Here is a 20,916-nt window from a genome sequence, read left to right on the forward strand (position 1 = left end):
GGGGCAGATTCAGTTCAGTCAGGGTCAGGCAGCTGCACACACTCACACCATTTCCTGGGACAGAAATTTAGGAGGCACGCACAGACGGGCAATGAATGCAGAATGGTAAACAGCAGCTGTGCGCACCATGGTCCCAATACACGAATGCTCACGTCTTATAATAAAATGAATTGAACAAGGGTAAACAATTATGATTCTCTCTCCATAGAAACACAAAAGTATCCATGACAAAACGAGCTCAACTAATTTTGGAGGGTTTTATCACTCCAAAGTCCAAACAATGGAAACCATGCAGCGGAATCTTGAAATGAGTTTTCAATATAAACAGGCGGCTGCTTAAAACAAGGATATAAATAGGCGGCAGTGTTCGATAAAACAGAATCACATTGTAGATGCTCGCCAGCCCATCACCACAAAGTGTTAGATGCAAGAACCATGGCTCTTAAGCTAATGCCATCATAATGCTCTACATATTAGGTTGACATGACATTTTAGCCTTTTAACATAGCCTCAGTCTCCAAGAGGTAATGATATGTCAGCAAACAGCTAGGATGCTGGGTTTCTTTTTATGAATATATTTTCCATCCGAACGTTAACCCCATAAGGGGCAATTATCATTTCAAATGAAGGCATCTAGATACCTTTGGTTTTGCAATATTAAAAGGTCCAAGATTGGTAATGCTTAATTGCACACTTCCCATGGTGGCATGTATATATTTGTGAATAGGGGGGGAGTAACATGCTGCACTCAAGGCTCCAAGTCCCACATCTGCATGAACTTGGCAAAACATGCATCGCCTCTTGGAAAGGAGCTGAGACCACAGGGATAACTAAACTAGGAGCATTAGCATGTGTCCCCTTATCTTGAGTTATCTTGTATTCAATTCCATGGGATACCAACTCATTCATGTGCATGGAGAAACCAAACCTGCATTATCAAAAGATTGGGCAGGTGAGCTGCATCATTGAGCTAAGGAAAAAGGACCTGCAGCGTGGCTCCCTAGTCCCTCCCTATTCATGGTCATGTTTAAGTATGATACACTTGGTCAAATTTCACAAGTGCATGCACTACACCAATGTGTTCGGCATATGACTGATAATATTCTAGTTACCCAGCCACTCCTTGACAAACACACAATAAAATCAAGTTGCAACTTGCAGGTACTTACGTATATATGATTGCAGTTCGTTCTTGATTCTTGGCCAAAGTCTAGACATGCAGTCGACAGGACGAAATTTAACTGACTATGTTAAACTAGTCCATTACTCCACACCCAACTTGTGATTCTGAAAGAAAAGAAAATCGTATTGATCAAACATCTTAAATTCCACTAGATATATCATGCGTGCACATAATGCGCGTATTACCAGTTTTCTCAAAACAAAATAGTGAGCGCTTATTCCATTTCTGCATAGCACCACACCTAGGGCTAAACACAACACTTGTAGTTTAACGAGGTCAATCCATGTGATTAAGTATATATAATCATGTAGCTACTGAGACTCAATTTTTTTTATTGCATAATCTGTGTGCACGCACAAAGAAAACTACGGAATATATAATTTCCTGGGAATTTGTATAAAATAGGAGTAACTATGAGGGCTGGGAGCTGTACACGCTGACAACGCAAATACGAAATAGTGGAGACTAACTGGGGACAAAAATCTTATCACCTGATTCACAATCCGTTGGAAACTGGAGAAGGGTGCACGATCTCTGTGCAGGTCCAGTTCTCATCCTGGCGTTTGGGAACTTGAAGCACCATCACCATGAACGCTGAACAGAAAGCAGAAGAGGCAATGACAAGGCCACGTGAGATTATGATCACGTACATGTATATCCCCATTATTCTGGTGCAGGATTAACAGAAAGCAGGGGGCAGAATGAAAGAAAATGAAATGAACAGGAGGGTGATTTGTTTAGATCTATTAAATCATTGCTATGATTAGATTCTTGACAGTACACCCTAACATAAAAATGACCTCTCTGGTTCCTCCAAAGTTTGGCAAACTGAATAACAGTTAACATAAGCATGCATGCATTAGTCAGCACACAATGCATCTAGCCATAACAGCTTCCCCCAAAACCATGTGACGGAATGCCTGTCTCCAAAGAAGCAAGCAAAGCGACATCGCGGATTTTGTCCCTGATATTTTATGGAATCTGATACAGATCTGCCATTATAGATTTATAAAAGAAAGAAAAAAAACAGATCACCCAATGTCCTGTGATTCCAATCCTTTAGCGACGATAGGTGCTCCCCAAACGCCTAATGTTTATTAGGACACAAGAAATTAAATCATTCATCCAACCAAAACCCCCCCTTCTGTACCCTCAAGAGAGGCAGGTTGTCATGGCCTCCTGGACCGTTGCAGGCACTGTAGCGCACATACTGGATTGTAGCACTATGACAGCACGCACCAGCGAAGCGGGTTTAGTTTGTTGGACTGAATTTATTTTACTAGAAGTTGGACTGAACTTTCAGAAACAGAGTTTGAGTTTTAGAAGATACACAATCGTGTCAACCTTAGAAAATGCTAAACTTGCGAGATTAATGAGTAGGAGGAAATAATTGGTCTCTCAATCGCACATCAATTGTCCACTTCTCCCTACTTGCCCACTGCCCAGCCATGAACTCGTTTGATTTATTTATGACACGAGTTGTCCTGCACCAAATGGAAATAACACTAGTACTACTACCTTACAGTCAAATTGAAGCCATTGTGTAAGAATCCAGCCAAAACCAGCACCTTGCTTGCAAGTCCTTCTGCTCGGTTAGGTTGTCAGCCAGGCATTCAATTAGACAGACCTGGCAGGACTCTTGATTGTGTTGAATCTGAGATGGAAAAATAAAAATGGCTGGTGCTAGTACCACATGATAGCGCATGATACTTAAATCCCACGGTCCATACGCCCTCAAATGTCACATCCGGCGAGGCCAGGCAGTACCAAGACGGACCTGAACAAGTAATTGCCTACCAGCTATTCCAAGCGGACCACAGGTTTAAACCATAAAAATTTCTGCCAAATTATCAACCCATCTCTTCCAGCTAATCCATCATGTCGGTCAATTACTACTACTACTACTACTGCATGTTATTCAGTTGAAAGTGCACAGTAGAATGGACTCTTATTGGCAATCGACTGCCAAAGCCAGGTAAAAATGGGAGGCCGGATACTTGGAAATAGAATGGGAAAGCTGGAATATATTCCCTGGTTAGAGGAAATGGGAAGCTAATGACAGTGGTTACTCACACATAGCCTCCAACCACCAAGGCACATGGAAGCAGTGGTAGGGCCTACTCTATTCTACTCCACCTCTTGGATGGCTGTGATTAGGCCACAATGGCCAGGCACCAACTTTGAAGCACCACCACCTGATCATTCCTCATCAGCAGCTAGCTACACACTGAAACTACATATTCTAACCTCAGCATCAGCAGCAGCTACACACTGAAAGAAACCACACATAAATATATTCTAACCCCAGCAACGATTCTTCCTGTCTACCTAGGTTTAAAAATACTATGCTCCCTCCAAGATCAAAATGCACTGAGCTAGCTGCTGAGCCCTCATGTGCCAGAGAAAATATTAATTCATCACATGGGCACCCCCAAAGCTCCCTCCCCTTGGTAGGCTATAAATGCCTGCCCATGACATCTGCATGGTTCTCTACACCACACACCATCACCACTGCTAGCTATTCCTACTCGATCGATCGTCCCAGCTTTTGCCAGAGACAACAAGAGCCTAACACGTTTTCCACCCAGCAGCTAGCTAGGATGGCCATGAATCCTCTCTCCCAGGAGCACCCCAATGCATGGCCATGGGGCGTGGCCATGTACACGAACCTGCACTACCAGCAGTACCACTACGAGAAGGAGCACCTGTTTGAGAAGGCCCTCACGCCCAGCGATGTAGGCAAGCTCAACAGGCTGGTGATCCCCAAGCAGCACGCCGAGAGATGCTTCCCTCTTGGCGGCGACTCTGGGGAGAAGGGCCTGCTCCTGTCCTTCGACGACGAGGCCGGCAAGCCATGGCGGTTCCGGTACTCGTACTGGACGAGCAGCCAGAGCTACGTGCTCACCAAGGGCTGGAGCCGGTACGTCAAGGAGAAGCATCTGGAAGCCGGTGACGTCGTGCACTTTGAGAGGGTGCGCGGTCTCGGCACCGGCGACCGACTCTTCATCGGCTGCAGGCGTCGCGGCGACGTTGGTGCATCAACGGCAGTGGCACCACCGCCTGCCGTGCGTGTTGTGCCGGCGTCTGGTCAGAGTCCCAGGGAGCAGCAGCAGCACCAGCAGCCATGGAGCCCGATGTGCTACAGCACATCCACCTCATACCCTACTAGCCCGGCCACCTCCCACGCCTACCGTCGCTCAGCAGAGCACGATCACAGCGACATGCATCATGCAGGTAAGGTTAAGACTGCATGAACTGAGGAACAGAACAAGACACGTTACCATTTCATACCTCTAACGCCATTTCTGGTGAATGAACAATCGCAGGAGAATCCCAGTGGGACGCGGACACAAGGAGCTGCAGCCCAGCCTCGGCACCGACACGCCAGCTCAGGCTGTTCGGCGTGAACCTCGACTGCGGGCCAGAGCCAGAGGCAGAAGCCGCCCCCGCGACGCCGGCGATGTACGGCTACGTGCACCAGAGCCCCTACGCCGCCGTGTCTCCAGTTCCCAGCAACTGGTCAGTACTGAAACATCAATGAGTTGAATCATCACTGATCGCGACAAGTAGCCACATATAATTCTGAAAATTGACCAATCAAGAACTTGACATGACAGGGGCAGTTCATGAAGAAGATGACGAGGAGATCTGATGCCATGCCTTTCTTTGCATGAGCTGAACAAGTGGAACAAGTTTACTACCACCACCACCAGGCTACTACTGCTGCTATGCACCAAGTGACAGGTTTGAATTGACCCGTGGAAGGAAAAGAGAGGAAGTGGGGAGATCCCTTGTTCCCCAGTCAATCTTCCATCCACCCATCCATCCATCCATTCATCGCCCCTTTTCTTTTTCTTGTTTTCTCCCCTTTTTGTCTTCCAGAAACACCATTTGATGTACGGCGGCAGGCATGGGTGAGGGGAGGATTCAGGAAAAAGAGAGGGGGAGAGAGAGCTAGACAGAGAGACAGACTTGTGTATGTATGTGTCATGTCTGTGAGTGAGTGCTTCAGTGGGGGCCAAGAAGAACCTCTGAAGCTGATGTATCCTCTCCTGCCTGCTCAAGAAACATCCCCATGGGGATTTTGTTCTCTCCCCTCTCTCTTTTATGTACAGTTCTACTGTTGTAGAGCTCATGCAATCAATTGGTGGTGGTGTAACTGCTTTCACTTTTGCAATCAATAGGCTCAATGCTTTCACTCCCACCTAGAGGTGCAAGGATTAAGTAGCAATGTATTCTGTTACTTTAAATCTTTTGCCTCCGCTTCAAAAAAAAAAGGCCCTGTTAGGAATAAGCGAATAAGGGATATTTTTCATGTCTGTGCCGGGCATGAACTGATTCATGTGAATACATGGAAACATATAACAATTTCATGAAAGGAAAATTTAGCAAATGCCCAACACTAAAAAATGATGTACTAGCATAAATGATGCCCACAGCTGCGGATTTTCCCTTATCTTAATATTTAGTGGTCGGTCTCAACCTTTTTGTTCCCTCGGGGAGGAAAAGTTCAACAAAAGATGAATGTGCAAGTGGGCTCAGTTTCCCCTAATAGGATACTGAAAGAAAAGGCTGGCTAAGCTGATGGTCTAACAGGCACCAAGTCCAGACACAAAAGGCCGCTAAACTCCAATAACCAGCATGATTCCTCACAAACATGTACCAAAAGAAAATTAGAGCTATGTCTCCAGCTTTGTTGCCTACGTAAACAAACCAGCATGAGACAAACAACATGTTATTGTTATTACCAGTCAATGTTACAAAGTAGATGCTGGAGGAACATGAGCTAAACTGACTTGGTGATACCTGCTCTTCCAAGTCTTAGCAGAGGGCAAGCCGTCGCCAGCCATAAAAGATTAGCCGTACTGCCAGCTTGCGAAACACGCCGAGGCTAAAATAAAGTGCCTGGAGAATCTAGATTAAAAGCCTAACACCTAGGTCACCAATCTGGTGTAAGCACTTGTTGTAAAGACTAGAGATTGCAGGTGCAAGTTGCCTGAGAAGTAGGTCTTGCTACATACATGCAAGTACGTAGTGGAGAATACCGAGACAAGCTAATTAAACAAGGTCCTAGATCATTCGACTGATCAACTGTGGAAACGATGATTAAAACTAGCAGGCTAACTACTGTATCAACAGCGAGATTTCCTGTCCACTACTGAAACACGAGCCATGTGCACTGCAGGGGCAAGCTTTCACTAATTCCAAAAGCATGAATGCATTTCATCCCAGGGTTACATGATTAACACTTTTGAACACCAAAACCAATCTATCTTAGCATTAGCGCAAATGGGTCATGTGAGTGCCATAATGGTAAAGCAGACTCTCACTCTATGTAACACATACCGAGAAGGTGCAGCTGAAAAGTGCAGGCTAATCGCATCATCTGCGTAAAGACTTGCAGCCAAATCTGCAGTTTTTTAAGCTGGGAACAAAACCTATTAACTATGCCCTACTGTGTAGCATTATTGTGAAAAGTCAAAAAAAAATATACAGGACTACGGAAGAAACATCAAAGCAAAACATGAGCAACAGTGCCACGAGGGTGCATCAGATGAGTGAATCAGCCACTGGATCGACCCACACGATGCAAACGGGGTGCCAGAGGCCGGATCGACACACGAACGGGGCCTACAATATGCTGGCCATGATGCACCCATCAGGCATCAGCCACTGGATCTCGTTGCTTTCCAAATAAGTCACTGCCTTCATGAGGTGAGGCTCATGAGCCAGCATGGTCCACAAGGAACGGGCTGGCCTGATGAATGCTCATGTCTTACTGTAGTTATATGCATCGTTTGCCGTTCTCCCCAGTACCTGCTAGTGGTTCTAGACGCCTGCTTTTGTACAGAAACAGTACTTTCCTTGAGAAAAACAGGTGCAGGATGCAGAGATGGCGGGCCATTGGAGGACTGTAATAAGTGCCTAAGGTATACCTGATTGTCCTATAAAACTATATGATGTGCCAATGTGGAAACTACGCATATATTTAAGCTGTTAATGATAACATATGGACAAGCATATACACTGTGTCTGAGATTTTGTCCCGTGTCTTGTTGTGGTACAAAGAGAATGAGTAGGCCTCCGAATCGTTGGCGAGATATGAGTCAAGTCTCAGAATAGCAACCCCCTAGACCATATGACAACAAATAGATTAGTTTAATATTTAATTTTGAGCAATGAAAGTGATGACACTTTCCAAAGGAAAAAAAACAAAGCATCAGAATTCGGGGTTATTTTATTTTCTGGAGAAACAAATAAAAACAGTTGTCTGCAAAGAGGAAACAGCTACATGTCAAATGGGAGCTACCCAGATGGTAGACAAAGACAAATATTGTTGAGAAATAAAATTTTGTATAATGTCTGACTAAAGATTCAGGGTAACTTGGTTTCCAACTGTACAAGTCACAAGAGATGAATCACAGAATCAAGTTATACATGGATTTTTCCTGCAGTCTTGCTAAGTCTCAGTCGACAGAGACTTCACGAGGTCTCAGTCGATGTTGTATCCATGAGATCTTACATTAAGATCCGTGCAAAATTTCTCCAAAAAGTTAAATAGATTTAAATCCTACATAGAGTAGGTTTGCATTGATGCAGCACATTTTCCAGTAACAATTATGTTCAACGCAACAAGGTGAAATACAGTATCAAATATGAAATAACAAATAAGTGTTAACAAATTGCAGAACACATGAGAGTGGGAACACTGATGAGGGAATGGAACATACCACTTTCCATAGCTCATCATTCTTTGATCGGAAACAACAATGAGGATGGTGAAATCATAAGGTAGCAAACCAAGATGTGTATCAATCGCTGCAGTTATCTACTGCAGCACACCCATAGACAATAGTGCCCAGTATTGCGAATTATTTCCTGAGACACCCAAATCAACAGGGGCACGGCACAAAGAAATCCACTTCCAGCATATTTCTACATGAATAAATCTTGCACATGTAGGTATTGTCTTATGATGTATGGCGCAACTACTGTACAAGATAAGAGCTTGTAGGTCACTCGGTCTGTTCAGATGATCAAGGACCCACATCTGGGCAACCATTTGCTGTGCACAGTTCAGATGACACTGCTGATATTACACCAAATGGGGTCAGCAGCATGACATTATTGACTTGAATGGCCAATTCACAATATAAGTCGACATGGATCTTTAAAGCAGCAGAGCCACTACTCACGGGACAATAATTTGCTACATGATGGGAGCACCACTCAAGATGATTGGTCTCATTCAGTTGTCAATCCCCAGAAGTCCCCACAAGAACATGAACCATCCTTAAAATGGTTGAATCTACAGATATCTGGCAATGACCAGGCGTTCAATAAGATGGGTTGCAGTCTTCATGAACTCATGGAGAAATAGAATATACAGATCCTAAGGTTTTGCATATCATAATAATTGGTAATACTAACTTAAGTTGATTAAACCAAAGAAAGTGACAAATCCTCACTTAGGTGTTTAAGCAGCTCCAGCCTCCCCCTTCGAGTAGTCATGCACATACATGAAGGTCACATTGTGTATTAGCTGGTCCTGTGAAGAGATCTTCTCATCTCACGGTAAATTACCTTTAACTTACTATAGAGGGTGCTCTGTCTCTGTCGTCAAGATAATATCCCACTTTGGACTGGCAGCATACATATCTGAATGTCAAATATGGTTTCCACCCTTGTCAGGTCCAAGTTGGAAAAACTGCTCGGTCTCTATTCTGGCTAATCTTATTCTCCTGTAGCTCCTGCATTACCCTGGCAAAGATCCTCACATAGAAGCAGTAGGTTCAAACACCGTTACTAAAACCAAATCCCAGGCCTTGTCAGTCTTCCTAGCTCATCCAGAAACATCAACCTTTAAAAAGCAGAGAAAGATATTAGCCAGGTTCAACCGAATGATCAGTCATCACTCATTAGCAATCTTAAGTAGTGATGGACCTCTACAAATAAGCCCGGATGACTGCATACTGACAATACAGGTAAACAGGTACCTTACCTTCAGAGAAACCCTTAACCCCTGAATTTGCTTGAAAAGAATCTTAACTCCTCAAGAGCGAGCATGCCTAGAAAAACCAGCGACCATTGCACCCCCCCACGCCCCTTCCTCCAACCTGCAGGCAACCCATGCATAGATGATATCCAGGAGATATGCTCCAACCAAGATGTTTCCATGAAAATTGTACTTTGCAATTATTGTATTCAGCTGAGAGACCCTCAATTATCAATGCTAAACATGCACATGTACTAAGGATAACAGAAAGAGTGAATCCATTCAACAGTACACCTTCCCTTTGTGCTATCTGAAGAGCATTATGCGCATACCCTGCAAGCAACGAGCTACATGTAACTGCAGTTCTCTGTGGCATCTTTTCACAAATCCGGCTTGCATCCTTAAATCATATTGAGCTTTGCATAAACATCACGAACTACAGTTCTGACAGAACTACTGGAGTCCGGTGCAAGGTTGAGGACCATGGCGTGTAACTGCTTGCATTTACACAAAGCATATTTTCCAGGACATGCACATAGAGTGCTGCTAAAGGTAAATTCACTCATGTGCATCCCTTCTTGGTGCATCACTGGAAAAAGGTACCAGAACTCCACTACGAGTACCCAGCAATCATGGTGCTACATGAGACTACACTTTTGACCGGCATTGCATCAAAATGATGATGAGCACAGTCATTCTGATCACGTTTTGTGTATAGATTGATAAGAATAACGGTTGCATGTGAGAGTATCTATTACCAGACAAAGAGGAATATCTAACCTGATGCCAGCTTTTCCCAACCAAGACAGCAAGAGGACCTCTCCGCACATAGCAATGCCACGACAAAAATAAGGTAATAATTTAAGAAACTCTCATATCTCAGACTGTCTGTCGTTCACTTGTTATTGTTAGAGTTATATATATATATATAGCCATGTAACCTTTCGTATTTACCCTATTGTATAAGAGGTTTCCTGCATATATTCCACACCTGTACATGTATATATACTGGCCTATGGCCACCTGGAAATACAAGTTGCATATTCCTATCATGGTATTAGAGCATAGGTTTTTTTTAGCACTTGTAACTCGTGCTTGATCCTCTTCACCGCCGCCGCCGTGTTTCCTCTGGTCTGGCTGCCGGTTTCTCCTCTCTCTCCCCGCCGCCAGGCCCGCTCCAACCGCTCGCCATCGCCAGGCCCGCTTCTCCCATTCGCCCCGATCGCCCGAGCAAGCAGCGCCCGATCCCGCTCGCTAGGCGCATCCCGCATCGCCAGGTCCACCGTCGCCAGATCGCCAGCTCGCTTGCCTGATCCCGCTCGCCCGATCGCTCGATCCGGCCGCGCCCGACCCGGCTCAGATCGCCCGTCGCCAGGTCCTCCCGCTCGTCCTCCCGCCTGACCCGGCTCAGGCCCGTCGCCAGGTCCTCCCGCTCGTCCACCTGCTCGATCCTGCAGCGCCCGTCCCGGCTCAGATCGCCCGTCGCCAGGTCCTGCCGCTCGTCCTCCCGCCCGACCCGGCTCTGGTTCGTCTTCTTAGCAGGAGAGCTGCATCTTTCCAACAAAAAAGAAAGAAAAAAATGTCTGCTGCATCGGGCTATGTTGTTGTTCCTCGTTGTCCGGTGATTTTTGATGGCACTAACTACACCGAGTTCGTTGGCTTCATGCGCATTCATATGCGTGGCATCCGTCTATGGGGCGTTCTTTCTGGCGAGGTCCCCAGTCCGCCGTGTCCAGTTCCTCCTATGGCTCCTACTCCGCCGCCGCCACCGGTTCTTGCTGCCGACGCTGATCAGGCTGCAAAGGATGCAGCTAAGCTGGCTGATGACGCTGCCGTTCTTGCTTATGATGAGCAGGTTCAGACCTATGAGGACGCACTTCAGACTTATCATGCAGCTCTGTCTGCTTACACTCAGTGGCTTGATGATGACGCTCGTGCCGCAGCTGTTTTGACTGCTAGTGTTCTGCCTCAGTTTGCCTCTGAGTTTCTCGGCCTCTCTACTGTATTTGAGATGTGGACTCGGCTTCGTCAGCGCTATCAGCCCTCTGATGATGCCTTATACCCGTCTGTGGTTCGTCAGGAGCATGCTCTTCAGCAGGGTGACTCCACTGTTGATGAGTTCTATGCACAGAGTTCTGCTATCTGGCGTCAGCTTGATTCTCTACGCACCGCTGGTTGTCGTACTTGTCAGTGTTGCTAGGCTGTGCGGGCTGATTTGGAGTTTCATCGTGTCTACGAGTTCTTGTCTCGACTCCGTAAGGAGTTTGAGCCCCGTCGCGCTCAGTTGTTTGCTCGTGGTCGTATCTCCCCCATGGAAGCGCTTTCTGAGATCCGTGCTGAGGAGATTCGCCTCCGTGGCGCTAGTTTACTTGAGGTTCCCTCTGTGCTCACTACTCGAGTTCCTGCTATGCCTGCTGCACCGACTCCTTCCCACTCGAGTGCTCCGCCGCTCTTGCCTACTCCTACGGGCGGCCAGGGTTGGTCTCGTCCTCACTGCGGCTACTGCAAGATGGATGGTCATGTTGAGTCTCAGTGTTTCCAGAAGAAGAAACACCTGCGTAAGGCGCGATCATCAGCTTCAGGGACTTCTTCTACTTCGACATCTTCAGCCACCGCCTTGACTGAGCACGATATTTTGCAACTTAAGCGTCTGCTTGCCGCTTCAGGTTCTCCTTCGACGGGTACTGCAGGTTCTGTGACTGATGCTTCCCGCACTGAGCAACCACCCTCTACACAGTCAGGTACATCCTCGTGTGTAACGCCCATGATGCGGCTATATCTCCCACGTGTCGAGGCACGACTTAGAGGCATAACCGCATTGTGGTTTTGTCGCAAGAAGGGTCATCTTCACACAATCCCATGTAATGAACAAGAATGGGATAACGAGAGTTGGCTTACAATCGCCACTTCACACAATACATAAATATAATTCATACATCATCCAAAATCCACACATAGACCGACTACGGTCAAAACCAAATGAAAATAAGATAACCCCAAATGCTAGATCCCCGATCGACCCAACTGGGCTCCACTACTGATCATCAGGAAAAGACACATAGTAACGACCACGTTCCTCATCGAACTCTCACTTGAGCTCGGTTGCGTCATCTGCACTGGCATCGTCGGCACCTGCAACTGTTTTGGTAGAATTTGTGAGTCACGAGGACTCAGCAATCTCACACCCGCGAGATCAAGACTATTTAAGCTTATAGGAAAGGATGGTGTAATGAGGTGGAGCTGCAGCAAGCACTAAGCATATGGTGGCTAACATACGCAAATGAGAGCGAGAAGAGAGGCAACGCAATGGTCGCGAAGCTAGAAATGATCAAGAAGTGATCCTGAAACTACTTACGTTCATGCATAACTCAAACCGTGTTCACTTCCCAGACTCCGCCGAGAAGAGACCATCACGGCTACACACGGTTGATGTATTTTAATTAAGTCAAGTGACAAGTTCTCTACAACCGGACATTAACAAATTCCCATCTGCCTCATAACCGCGGGCACGGCTTTCGAAAGATAATACCCTGCAGGGGTGTCCCAACTTAGCCCATTATAAGCTCTCACGGTCAACGAAGGATAAACCTTCTCCCAGGAAGACCCGATCAGTCTCGGAATCCTGGTTTACAAGACATTTCGACAATGGTAAAACAAGACCAGCAAAACCGCCCGATGTGCCGACAAATCCCGATAGGAGCTGCACATATCTCGTTCTCAGGGCACACCGGATGAACACTACGTACAACTAAAACCAATCCTCGAGTTTCCCCAAGATGGCGTTGCAAGTGGCTCTAGTTTGGACCAGCACTCAGAGGAACACTGGCCCGGGGGTTTAAATAAAGATGACCCTCGGGCTCGCGAAAACCCGGGGGAAAAGGCTTAGGTGGCAAATGGTAAAACCAAAGTTGGGCCTTGCTGGAGGAGTTTTTATTCAAGGCGAACTGTCAAGGGGGTCCCATAAATCACCCAACCGCGTAAGGAACGCAAACTCAAGGAACATAATCCCGGTATGACGGAAACTAGGGCGGCAAGAGTGGAACAAAACACCAGGCATAAGGCCGAGCCTTCCACCCTTTACCAAATATATAGATGCATTAATTAAATAAGAGATATTGTGATATTCCAAAATATCCATGTTCCAACATGGAACCAACTTCAACTTCACCTGCAACTAGCAACGCTATAAGAAGGGCTGAGCAAAAGTGGTACTTAGCCAAACAACGGTTTGCTAGGAAAGGATGGTTAGAGGTTTGACATGGCAAATATGGGAGGCATGATATAGCAAGTGGTAGGTAGCGCAACATGGCAATAGAACGAACAACTAGCAAAGCAAAGATAGAAGTGATTTCGAGGGTATGGTCATCTTGCCTGCAAGGTTCTCAGAGTTGTCGAAAGCTTGATCCTCGTAAGCGTACTCAACAGGTTCCTCGTTCACGAACTCGTCTCCCGGCTCTACCCAAAACAAGAACACAAGCAACGGAATCACAATCAATCACGGGAAATGCACAAGCAACATGATGCAAAACATGCATGATATGCGGAATATGATATGCGATGCATATGCGTGCTCCGGAAGAAAAATGATGAACAAGGCAGTAACTTGGCAAACCAAGCATGCCACTGGAAAGATGAGATGATTTCGGTCGAAATCGATATAAAGATCACCGGAAACGGATGCACGGTTTGCAAATGGCAAGCAAAACAAGAATGACACGATTCTGCGATTAACAGCATGATAGCACTTAGAATGCAACAAGTAACTATGCTACAGCACTCTAACATATCAACAAAGCATATGGCAGTAATCTACAGAAGATGCTTGACAAAAGATGAACACTGATCTACGGCTAGATCACAACATAACAGGTTCAAACAAGCATGGCAAAAGTGCAAAAGATAACAGGTTCACAGACTTGGTGAAATTACTGGACATGGCATAAACAGCATCAGGTAGCAATGTTCAGAGCAAGCAGTCAACATGCTACAGGAACTTAACATAGCAAAACAAGGCATGGCATGAATCTACTAAATGTATAGAACAAAAGTCCCTTACTGACCATGAGCCAAAAAGGACTAGAAGATATGATGGCAACCATGTAAACATAGCAAGTTTCGTTAACAGGTTCCAGACTTAGCAGAAAACAGAGCATGGCAGAAACAGACATTATGAGGGCATCTTGGTGAGCTTGATACACTCACCACAAAATAATGCATGACAAAACAAGCATACCTACAGCAATATGGCATGTTTATGAAGTTATCCAAGGCAAGAGAAAGTACATAGCATGAATAGATCAACTACAACAAGCTTGGCAAAATTGAATAACACGTAAACAATCTGCCAGAAACATTTTATAGCAAAAGTAGAGCAAGATTGAGACATGTTATGGCACTCCATAATTGCAAAAAAGGGCATGGATGGATAGAGCACAACTATATCTACAAAACATCTTTACTGAACATCACCAAACGGAACATGGATCTCTCTGTAGCCACATGGATACATAGCAAGAAAATAACAGCAGTTACCAAGTCCCTGAAATCAGAAACATTACGAAGCCTAGTTTGCATGCTTGTGCTAGTCACCACAGAGATCACAAAAATACATGGCATACACATCTGTAAAGATGGTATGGCATACATCAAAACACATGTAGAGCTCATGCCCATAAGATGCACACATCAAATGCAACAAAAAAATAACAAATCCTCAAGTTCTGATAAGTAACAGCAGATAACAGCAACTAGCACTCTTGCACCAGAGATTTGGGCATCAAGATGGACTCAAATGAACATGGTGCAATGGAATAAAATGAATAGCATCTCGAGACGAACATTTCGATATATTACACGCACGAAACGGAGCTATATGCAGAGGGTTATGATGCGATGAACATGGGCATGTACTGTAAAATGTATGGGACTTAGAGAAATTCGGGAGAGGGGAGAGTCAACCTTCGGCGTTGACTGGATCGGGATCGGGCCCGGCCGAACTTGCCGGAGGGCTGCCGGAGAAGGAGGACGGAGGAGAGGGTCGGCGTCCGACGGGGGAGAAGGGGAGGACGGCGAGGAGGGCGGCCGGAGTGGGAGGAGAGGGGCGCCGGCTCGGGCACGGACGGGCGCGGCGGCGCGGCGACCCGACGGAGGCGGCGTCCGGCGTCGGCGGCGGTCGGAGGCAACGGCGACGTGGCGGCGGGGACGGGCGAAGACGCGGGCGGAGGAGGAAGAAGGTGCCGGGCCGCGGGGGCCGGCTGCGGGCCAGGCGGGCCGGCGGTGCGCGCGGTGGCCGGGGGCCACGTGGCAGCCCCTGATTGGCCGGGCGCGGCGGCGGACGCGTCCGGCCGCGGAGAGGGCGATTTTTAGGGTTTGATTTGCGAAATGTTTCGGGAGGGGAGGTGTATATATAGGTAGAGGGAGCTAGGAGACTCCAAACGGAGAGCGGTTTTCGCCTACACGACCGTGATCGAACGACCTAGAACATGGAAGTGACTTAGAGGGGTTTTGGGCTGTTTAGAGAGGGGTTTTGCTGCAACACACAAACAGACTTTGCGGTTACCCGGTTAACCGTTGGAGTACCAAACGACCTCTAAATGGAACGAAACTTGACCGGTGGTCTACCGGTGGTATACCAAGGCCACTTGACAAGGCTCGGTCCATTCCGAGAACGTTCAACACCCGCTCATGAAAAGAAACAAGAGGGGTGCGTCGGAGAAGGTGGGAGTGCCGGATTGCAAAACGGACAACGGGGAAAATGTTCGGATGCATGAGACGAAGACGTATGCAAATGCAATGCACATGATGACATGATATGAGATGCATGACGAAAACAAAATGCAAAACGAAAGACAAAACCCGACCACGGAGGGAATATCATAACACATAGCCGAAAATGGCAAGAGTTGGATTTACAAATATGGAAAGTTACATCCGGGGTGTTACATCGAGGGTTCTGGACTCCGGAGCTTCTTTTCATATGTCTTCTCATTCTTCAAATTTGTCCTCTCTTCAATCGCTTGATTTTCCTGTTCATGTACTCACCGCTGATGGTACTCCTCTTTCTGTTGCTAGTCGAGGCAATCTTTCCACACCTTCTTACTCTGTTCCTGATGTTGCTCATGTTCCTCGACTTACCATGAATCTTTTTTCTGCCGGTCAACTTACTGATTCTGGTTGTCGCGCCATCCTTGACGTTGACTCTTGTTCTGTTCAGGATCGTCGAACGCACACTTTGGTTGGGGCTGACCCTTGCCGCCGTGACTCTCAGGGTCTTTGGGAGCTAGACTGGCTTCATGTTCCTTCCGCTACCACCACTATCGCTAGTCCATCCGCTTCTGTCGCTTCAGCCACCGGCACCTTCCAGCAGTGGCATCATCGACTTGGTCATCTTTGTGGGTCTCACTTGTCGTCATTAGTTCGTCGAGGTCTTCTGGGGTCTGTCTCAGGAGATGTCTCTTTAGAGTGTCAGGGTTGTAGACTAGGAAACCAGATTCAGTTACCTTACCCTACTAGTGAGTCGGTGTCTCAGCGTCCTTTTGATTTGGTCCATTCTGATGTATGGGGTCCGGCTCCCTTCGCTTCGAAAGGGGGCCATCGATACTATATTATTTTCATAGATGATTTCTCTCGTTACACTTGGCTTTATTTTATGACTTCTCGTAGTGAGGTTCTTTCCATCTATAAGCGTTTTGCTGCCATGGTTCACACTCAGTTCTCTTCACCTATTCGTGTGTTCCGTGCTGACTCCGCTGGCGAGTATATTTCCAAGATGTTGCGTGGAGTTATTGCTGAGCAGGGCACTCTTCCTCGGTTCTCTTGTCCTGGTGCTCATGCTCAGAATGGCGTGGCTGAGTGAAAGCATCGCCACCTTCTTGAGACGGCTCGTGCGTTGATGATCGCCGCTTCTCTTCCACCTCATTTTTGGGCCGAGGCTATATTCACCTCCACCTACCTCATCAACCTTCAGCTGTCCGCTGCTCTCCAGGGTGGTGTTCCTTTTGAGCGTCTCTTTGATTGTTCTCCTGATTATTCGACGCTTCGCTTGTTTGGTTGTGTTTGCTATGTTCTTCTTGCCCCTCGGGAACGCACCAAACTGACCGCTTAGTCTGTTGAGTGTGTTTTCTTAGGCTATAGTGATGAGCATAAGGGCTATCGTTGTTGGGATCCTATCGGTCGTCGGATGCGTATTTCTCGGGATGTGACTTTTGATGAGTCTCGTCCCTTCTACCCGTGTCCATCTTCCTCGACCTTTTCTGTGGAGGATATCTCTTTCCTCACTTTTCCCGAGACACCTATCACTCCAGTTGAGCCCTTGTCTCTCCGTCCTACTCACTCTACTTCTCCACCGCTTGCCGATTTGCCGCCACCATCTCCCATGGTTTCCTCACCTCGCATGTCACCGGATTCTGCACCTTCATCCCCGGTGATTTCTTCGTCTCCACCTCCTGATTCTACCTCGGCTATTCCTCCTCGTATTCTTCCATCTTTGCCTCAGTATTACACTCGTCGTTCACGTAATGTGGATGTGTCTGCTGACGTGCCGTCCTCCTCGTCTCAGCCTACCTATGTCTTGCGTCCTCGTCCGCTTCCGCCTGTTGATCGCCTTGGTTTTTCAACCGCTGGTGCTGTTGTTCTTGAGTCGACTTCTTATCGTGAAGTTGTTGTTCATCCTGAATGGCAGTTTGCGATGGCAGAGGAGATTGCTGCTCTTGAACGCACTGGTACATGGGATCTTGTTTCTCTTCCTCCAGGTGTCCGTCCCATCACTTGTAAGTGGGTCTACAAGGTTAAGACTTGCTCTGATGATTCTCTTGAGCGTTACAAAGCTCGTCTTGTGGCTCGTGGTTTTCAGCAGGAGCATGGTCGTGATTATGATGAGACATTTGCTCCTGTGGCCCATATGACCACTATCTGCACACTTCTTGCCGTGGCCTATGCACGCCACTGGTATGTATCCCAGCTTGATGTTAAGAATGCCTTTCTTAACGGTGAGTTGTGTGAGGAGGTATACATGCAGCCACCACCTGGGTATTCTGTTCCTGATGGCATGGTATGTCGTCTTCGTCGCTCTCTCTATGGCCTTAAGCAAGCCCCCCGCGCCTGGTTTGAGCGTTTTGCCTCTGTGGTGACTGCCGCTGGTTTTTCAGCAAGTGCTCATGATCCAGCATTGTTTGTCCATCTTTCTCCTCGTGGTCGGACTCTTCTTCTTCTCTATGTTGATGACATGATCATCACTGACGACGACCCCGAGTATATTGCCTTTGTAAAGGCCCGTCTTAGTGAGCAGTTCCTTATGTCCGATCTTGGACCTCTTCGCTACTTTCTTGGGATTGAAGTCTCTTCTACCTTTGATGGCTTTTTTATATCCCAGGAAAAGTATATACAAGATCTTCTTGTTCGTGTTGCTCTTACCGATGAGCGCATTGTTGAGACTCCAATGGAGCTCAATGTTCACCTCCATGATACTGATGGTGATCCCTTGCCTGACCCGACGCATTATCGTCATCTTGTTGGGAGTCTTATCTATCTAGTTGTCACTCGTCCGGATATCTCTTATTCGGTTCATATTCTGAGTCAGTTTGTCTCCGCTCCCACTTCGGTTCACTATAGTCACCTCCTTCGTGTTCTCCGATATTTTCGGGGCACGATCTCTCACCGTCTATTCTTTCCTCGCTCCAGTTCTTTACAGCTTCAGGCCTATTCGAATGCTACGTGGGCTAGTGATCCCTCCGATCGCCGTTCACTTTCTGCTTACTGTGTTTTTCTTGGTGATTCTCTCATTGCCTAGAAGACGAAGAAACAGACTGTAGTTTCCCGTTCGAGTGCAGAGGCTGAGTTACGAGCTATGGCTCTTTTGACTGCAGAGGTGACTTGGTTACGGTGGTTACTTCAGGATTTTGGTGTTTCTGTTACTATACCTACTCCGCTCTTGTCTGACAGTACAGGTGCTATTAGCATTGCGCGTGATCCTGTGAAGCATGAGCTCACCAAACATATTGGTGTTGATGCTTTCTATGTGCGCGCTGGTGTGCGGGATCAGGTTATTGCTCTTCAGTATGTGCCTTTCGAGTTGCAGTTGGCGGATTTTCTGACGAAGGCCCAGACTAGAGCGCAGCATGGCTTCTATCTCTCCAAACTCAGTGTTGTTAATCCACCATGAGTTTGAGGGGGGTGTTAGAGTTATATATATATAGCCATGTAACCTTTCGTATTTACCCTATTGTATAAGGGGTTTCCTGCATATATTTCACACCTGTACATGTATATATACTGGCCTATGGCCACCTGGAAATACAAGTTGCATATTCCTATCAGTTATAATGCTGGCTGATAGCGGTGTCGGCTTGTAACATGAACAGATATACAAACCCATTCATACAAACATGTAGAGCAACATACAGAGGTCGCCAACAATATATCTTCTAGCATCACGGCATTTAGCAGAAGATAAAGGTGCCATATTATGAATTGATTCAAACAATGAAGCTTTCTGCTTCCCCAACAGTACTATGCAGTTTCTCTCATAAAAAACAGTACTAAGCAGTCTCTGGAAATGACACAGGTACAAAAGGTTAAGGCCAGAAGCACGAGAACACTTTGGAAAGCAAAATAAACTTCCATATATAAATCCCATGGGTCCCTAAAACATGGAAACACCTACCAAGCAATTGACAGACACCAATGCACCAACTAAACCAACCACAGTACGCATACACATCTCACATTGTCTTTTTTTTCTGATTAACGAACTGTATGTAGTAAACAAAGTTGTAACTAAGGGAACCTCACAGGAAATGGGAGACCAGCTTGCTGTTTTAGGCATGTCACTGTGGAGGAAATACATACAGAAGGTACAAAACATGGTTGGAAGGATAATTATGGAACCGAACTGCAAGACACAACTATCAATTCAGCACAGCACAGAAACACACAAAAGATCGAAGCAACGCATTCCCATCTCCTGAATTACTCTCCTTTGGTCACTAGAACAATATTGTCACAAAGATTGCTAGTGCCCTAAGTGTTGCATTGGATTGCATTGCCCTATATATTTCCTTGTGCCTCTTTCCAAATTCTCACCTTACCTACTTAAATTGCTGAGTAGGGCTGACAGGGCCGTCAGAACAGGCAAAACGCCACGGACTCGTAGACATCTATAGTGAATGCACAACAAGCGATACTTGCCTCGTTGATGCAAATCATCAAAATATGCCTCCGGTGGGAGACGATAACGCTTGGCATAAGACACAAAGAGTTGTGAGCCTCTCCGTGGGGGCATTACGTCGAACAGCGTCGGTGCACACCGTGCTCGATGCCTGTGGTACCTGAGACAGTTGGGGACGCATGCAGACGCCATCGCTTCCGAGGAGGCTGGATCAGTGGCGCGCCGACAAGGAGGAGATCGCGCAGGGGAGTTGGTGCAGAATACGAGGGAGGAAGATGATATGGGAAAAACCATGGGGAGGAAGACGGAGGAGACGAGAAAACGTGGGACAGTGTGACGGATTGGTTTCGGCTTACAGGCTTCAGAGTTCCTCGACATAGGCGACAATTCTTATTTGACGCCCGCAAACGCTTGCTCCCGGCCCGGCCCGGCACTGCCCGGTTCGCGCTCGTGAGTGATTTCGCATTTGGGAGCCACTGGTTAAGGTGCGCTTCTTCTGGAGCCTCGCAACGATCAGCGTCACTTGGCGTACTCTCAGCCATTCGCCACGTGTCACGTTTTGAGCGTTTTTTT

The 20,916-nt window shown here is 46.8% G+C and overlaps 1 protein-coding gene and 2 long non-coding RNA genes across 3 annotated transcripts; 1 reads left to right on the forward strand and 2 right to left on the reverse strand.

The window, feature by feature from the left end:
* Positions 1–525: 525 nt before the first annotated feature.
* On the reverse strand, positions 526–4,684 carry LOC109760496 (uncharacterized). Its single transcript, XR_012181465.1, has 3 exons — positions 4,475–4,684; positions 1,675–1,777; positions 526–1,287 (listed from the first exon to the last, which is right to left on the reverse strand). It is a non-coding gene; the product is annotated as an uncharacterized lncRNA (long non-coding RNA).
* LOC109760495 (B3 domain-containing protein Os11g0156000) lies at positions 3,784–5,387 on the forward strand. Its single transcript, XM_020319305.2, has 3 exons — positions 3,784–4,417; positions 4,510–4,702; positions 4,801–5,387. The coding sequence occupies exons 1-3, from the start codon at positions 3,784–3,786 to the stop codon at positions 4,811–4,813; spliced, it is 840 nt and encodes a 279-aa protein (XP_020174894.1). The 3' UTR covers positions 4,814–5,387.
* A 3,132-nt stretch (positions 5,388–8,519) lies between these two features.
* Positions 8,520–9,283, reverse strand: LOC120962423 (uncharacterized). Its single transcript, XR_005753184.3, has 2 exons — positions 9,186–9,283; positions 8,520–9,044 (listed from the first exon to the last, which is right to left on the reverse strand). It is a non-coding gene; the product is annotated as an uncharacterized lncRNA (long non-coding RNA).
* Positions 9,284–20,916: the final 11,633 nt, after the last annotated feature.

Source organism: Aegilops tauschii, chromosome 4 (genome assembly GCF_002575655.3).
Source record: "Aegilops tauschii subsp. strangulata cultivar AL8/78 chromosome 4, Aet v6.0, whole genome shotgun sequence".
Taxonomy (NCBI): domain Eukaryota; kingdom Viridiplantae; phylum Streptophyta; class Magnoliopsida; order Poales; family Poaceae; genus Aegilops; species Aegilops tauschii.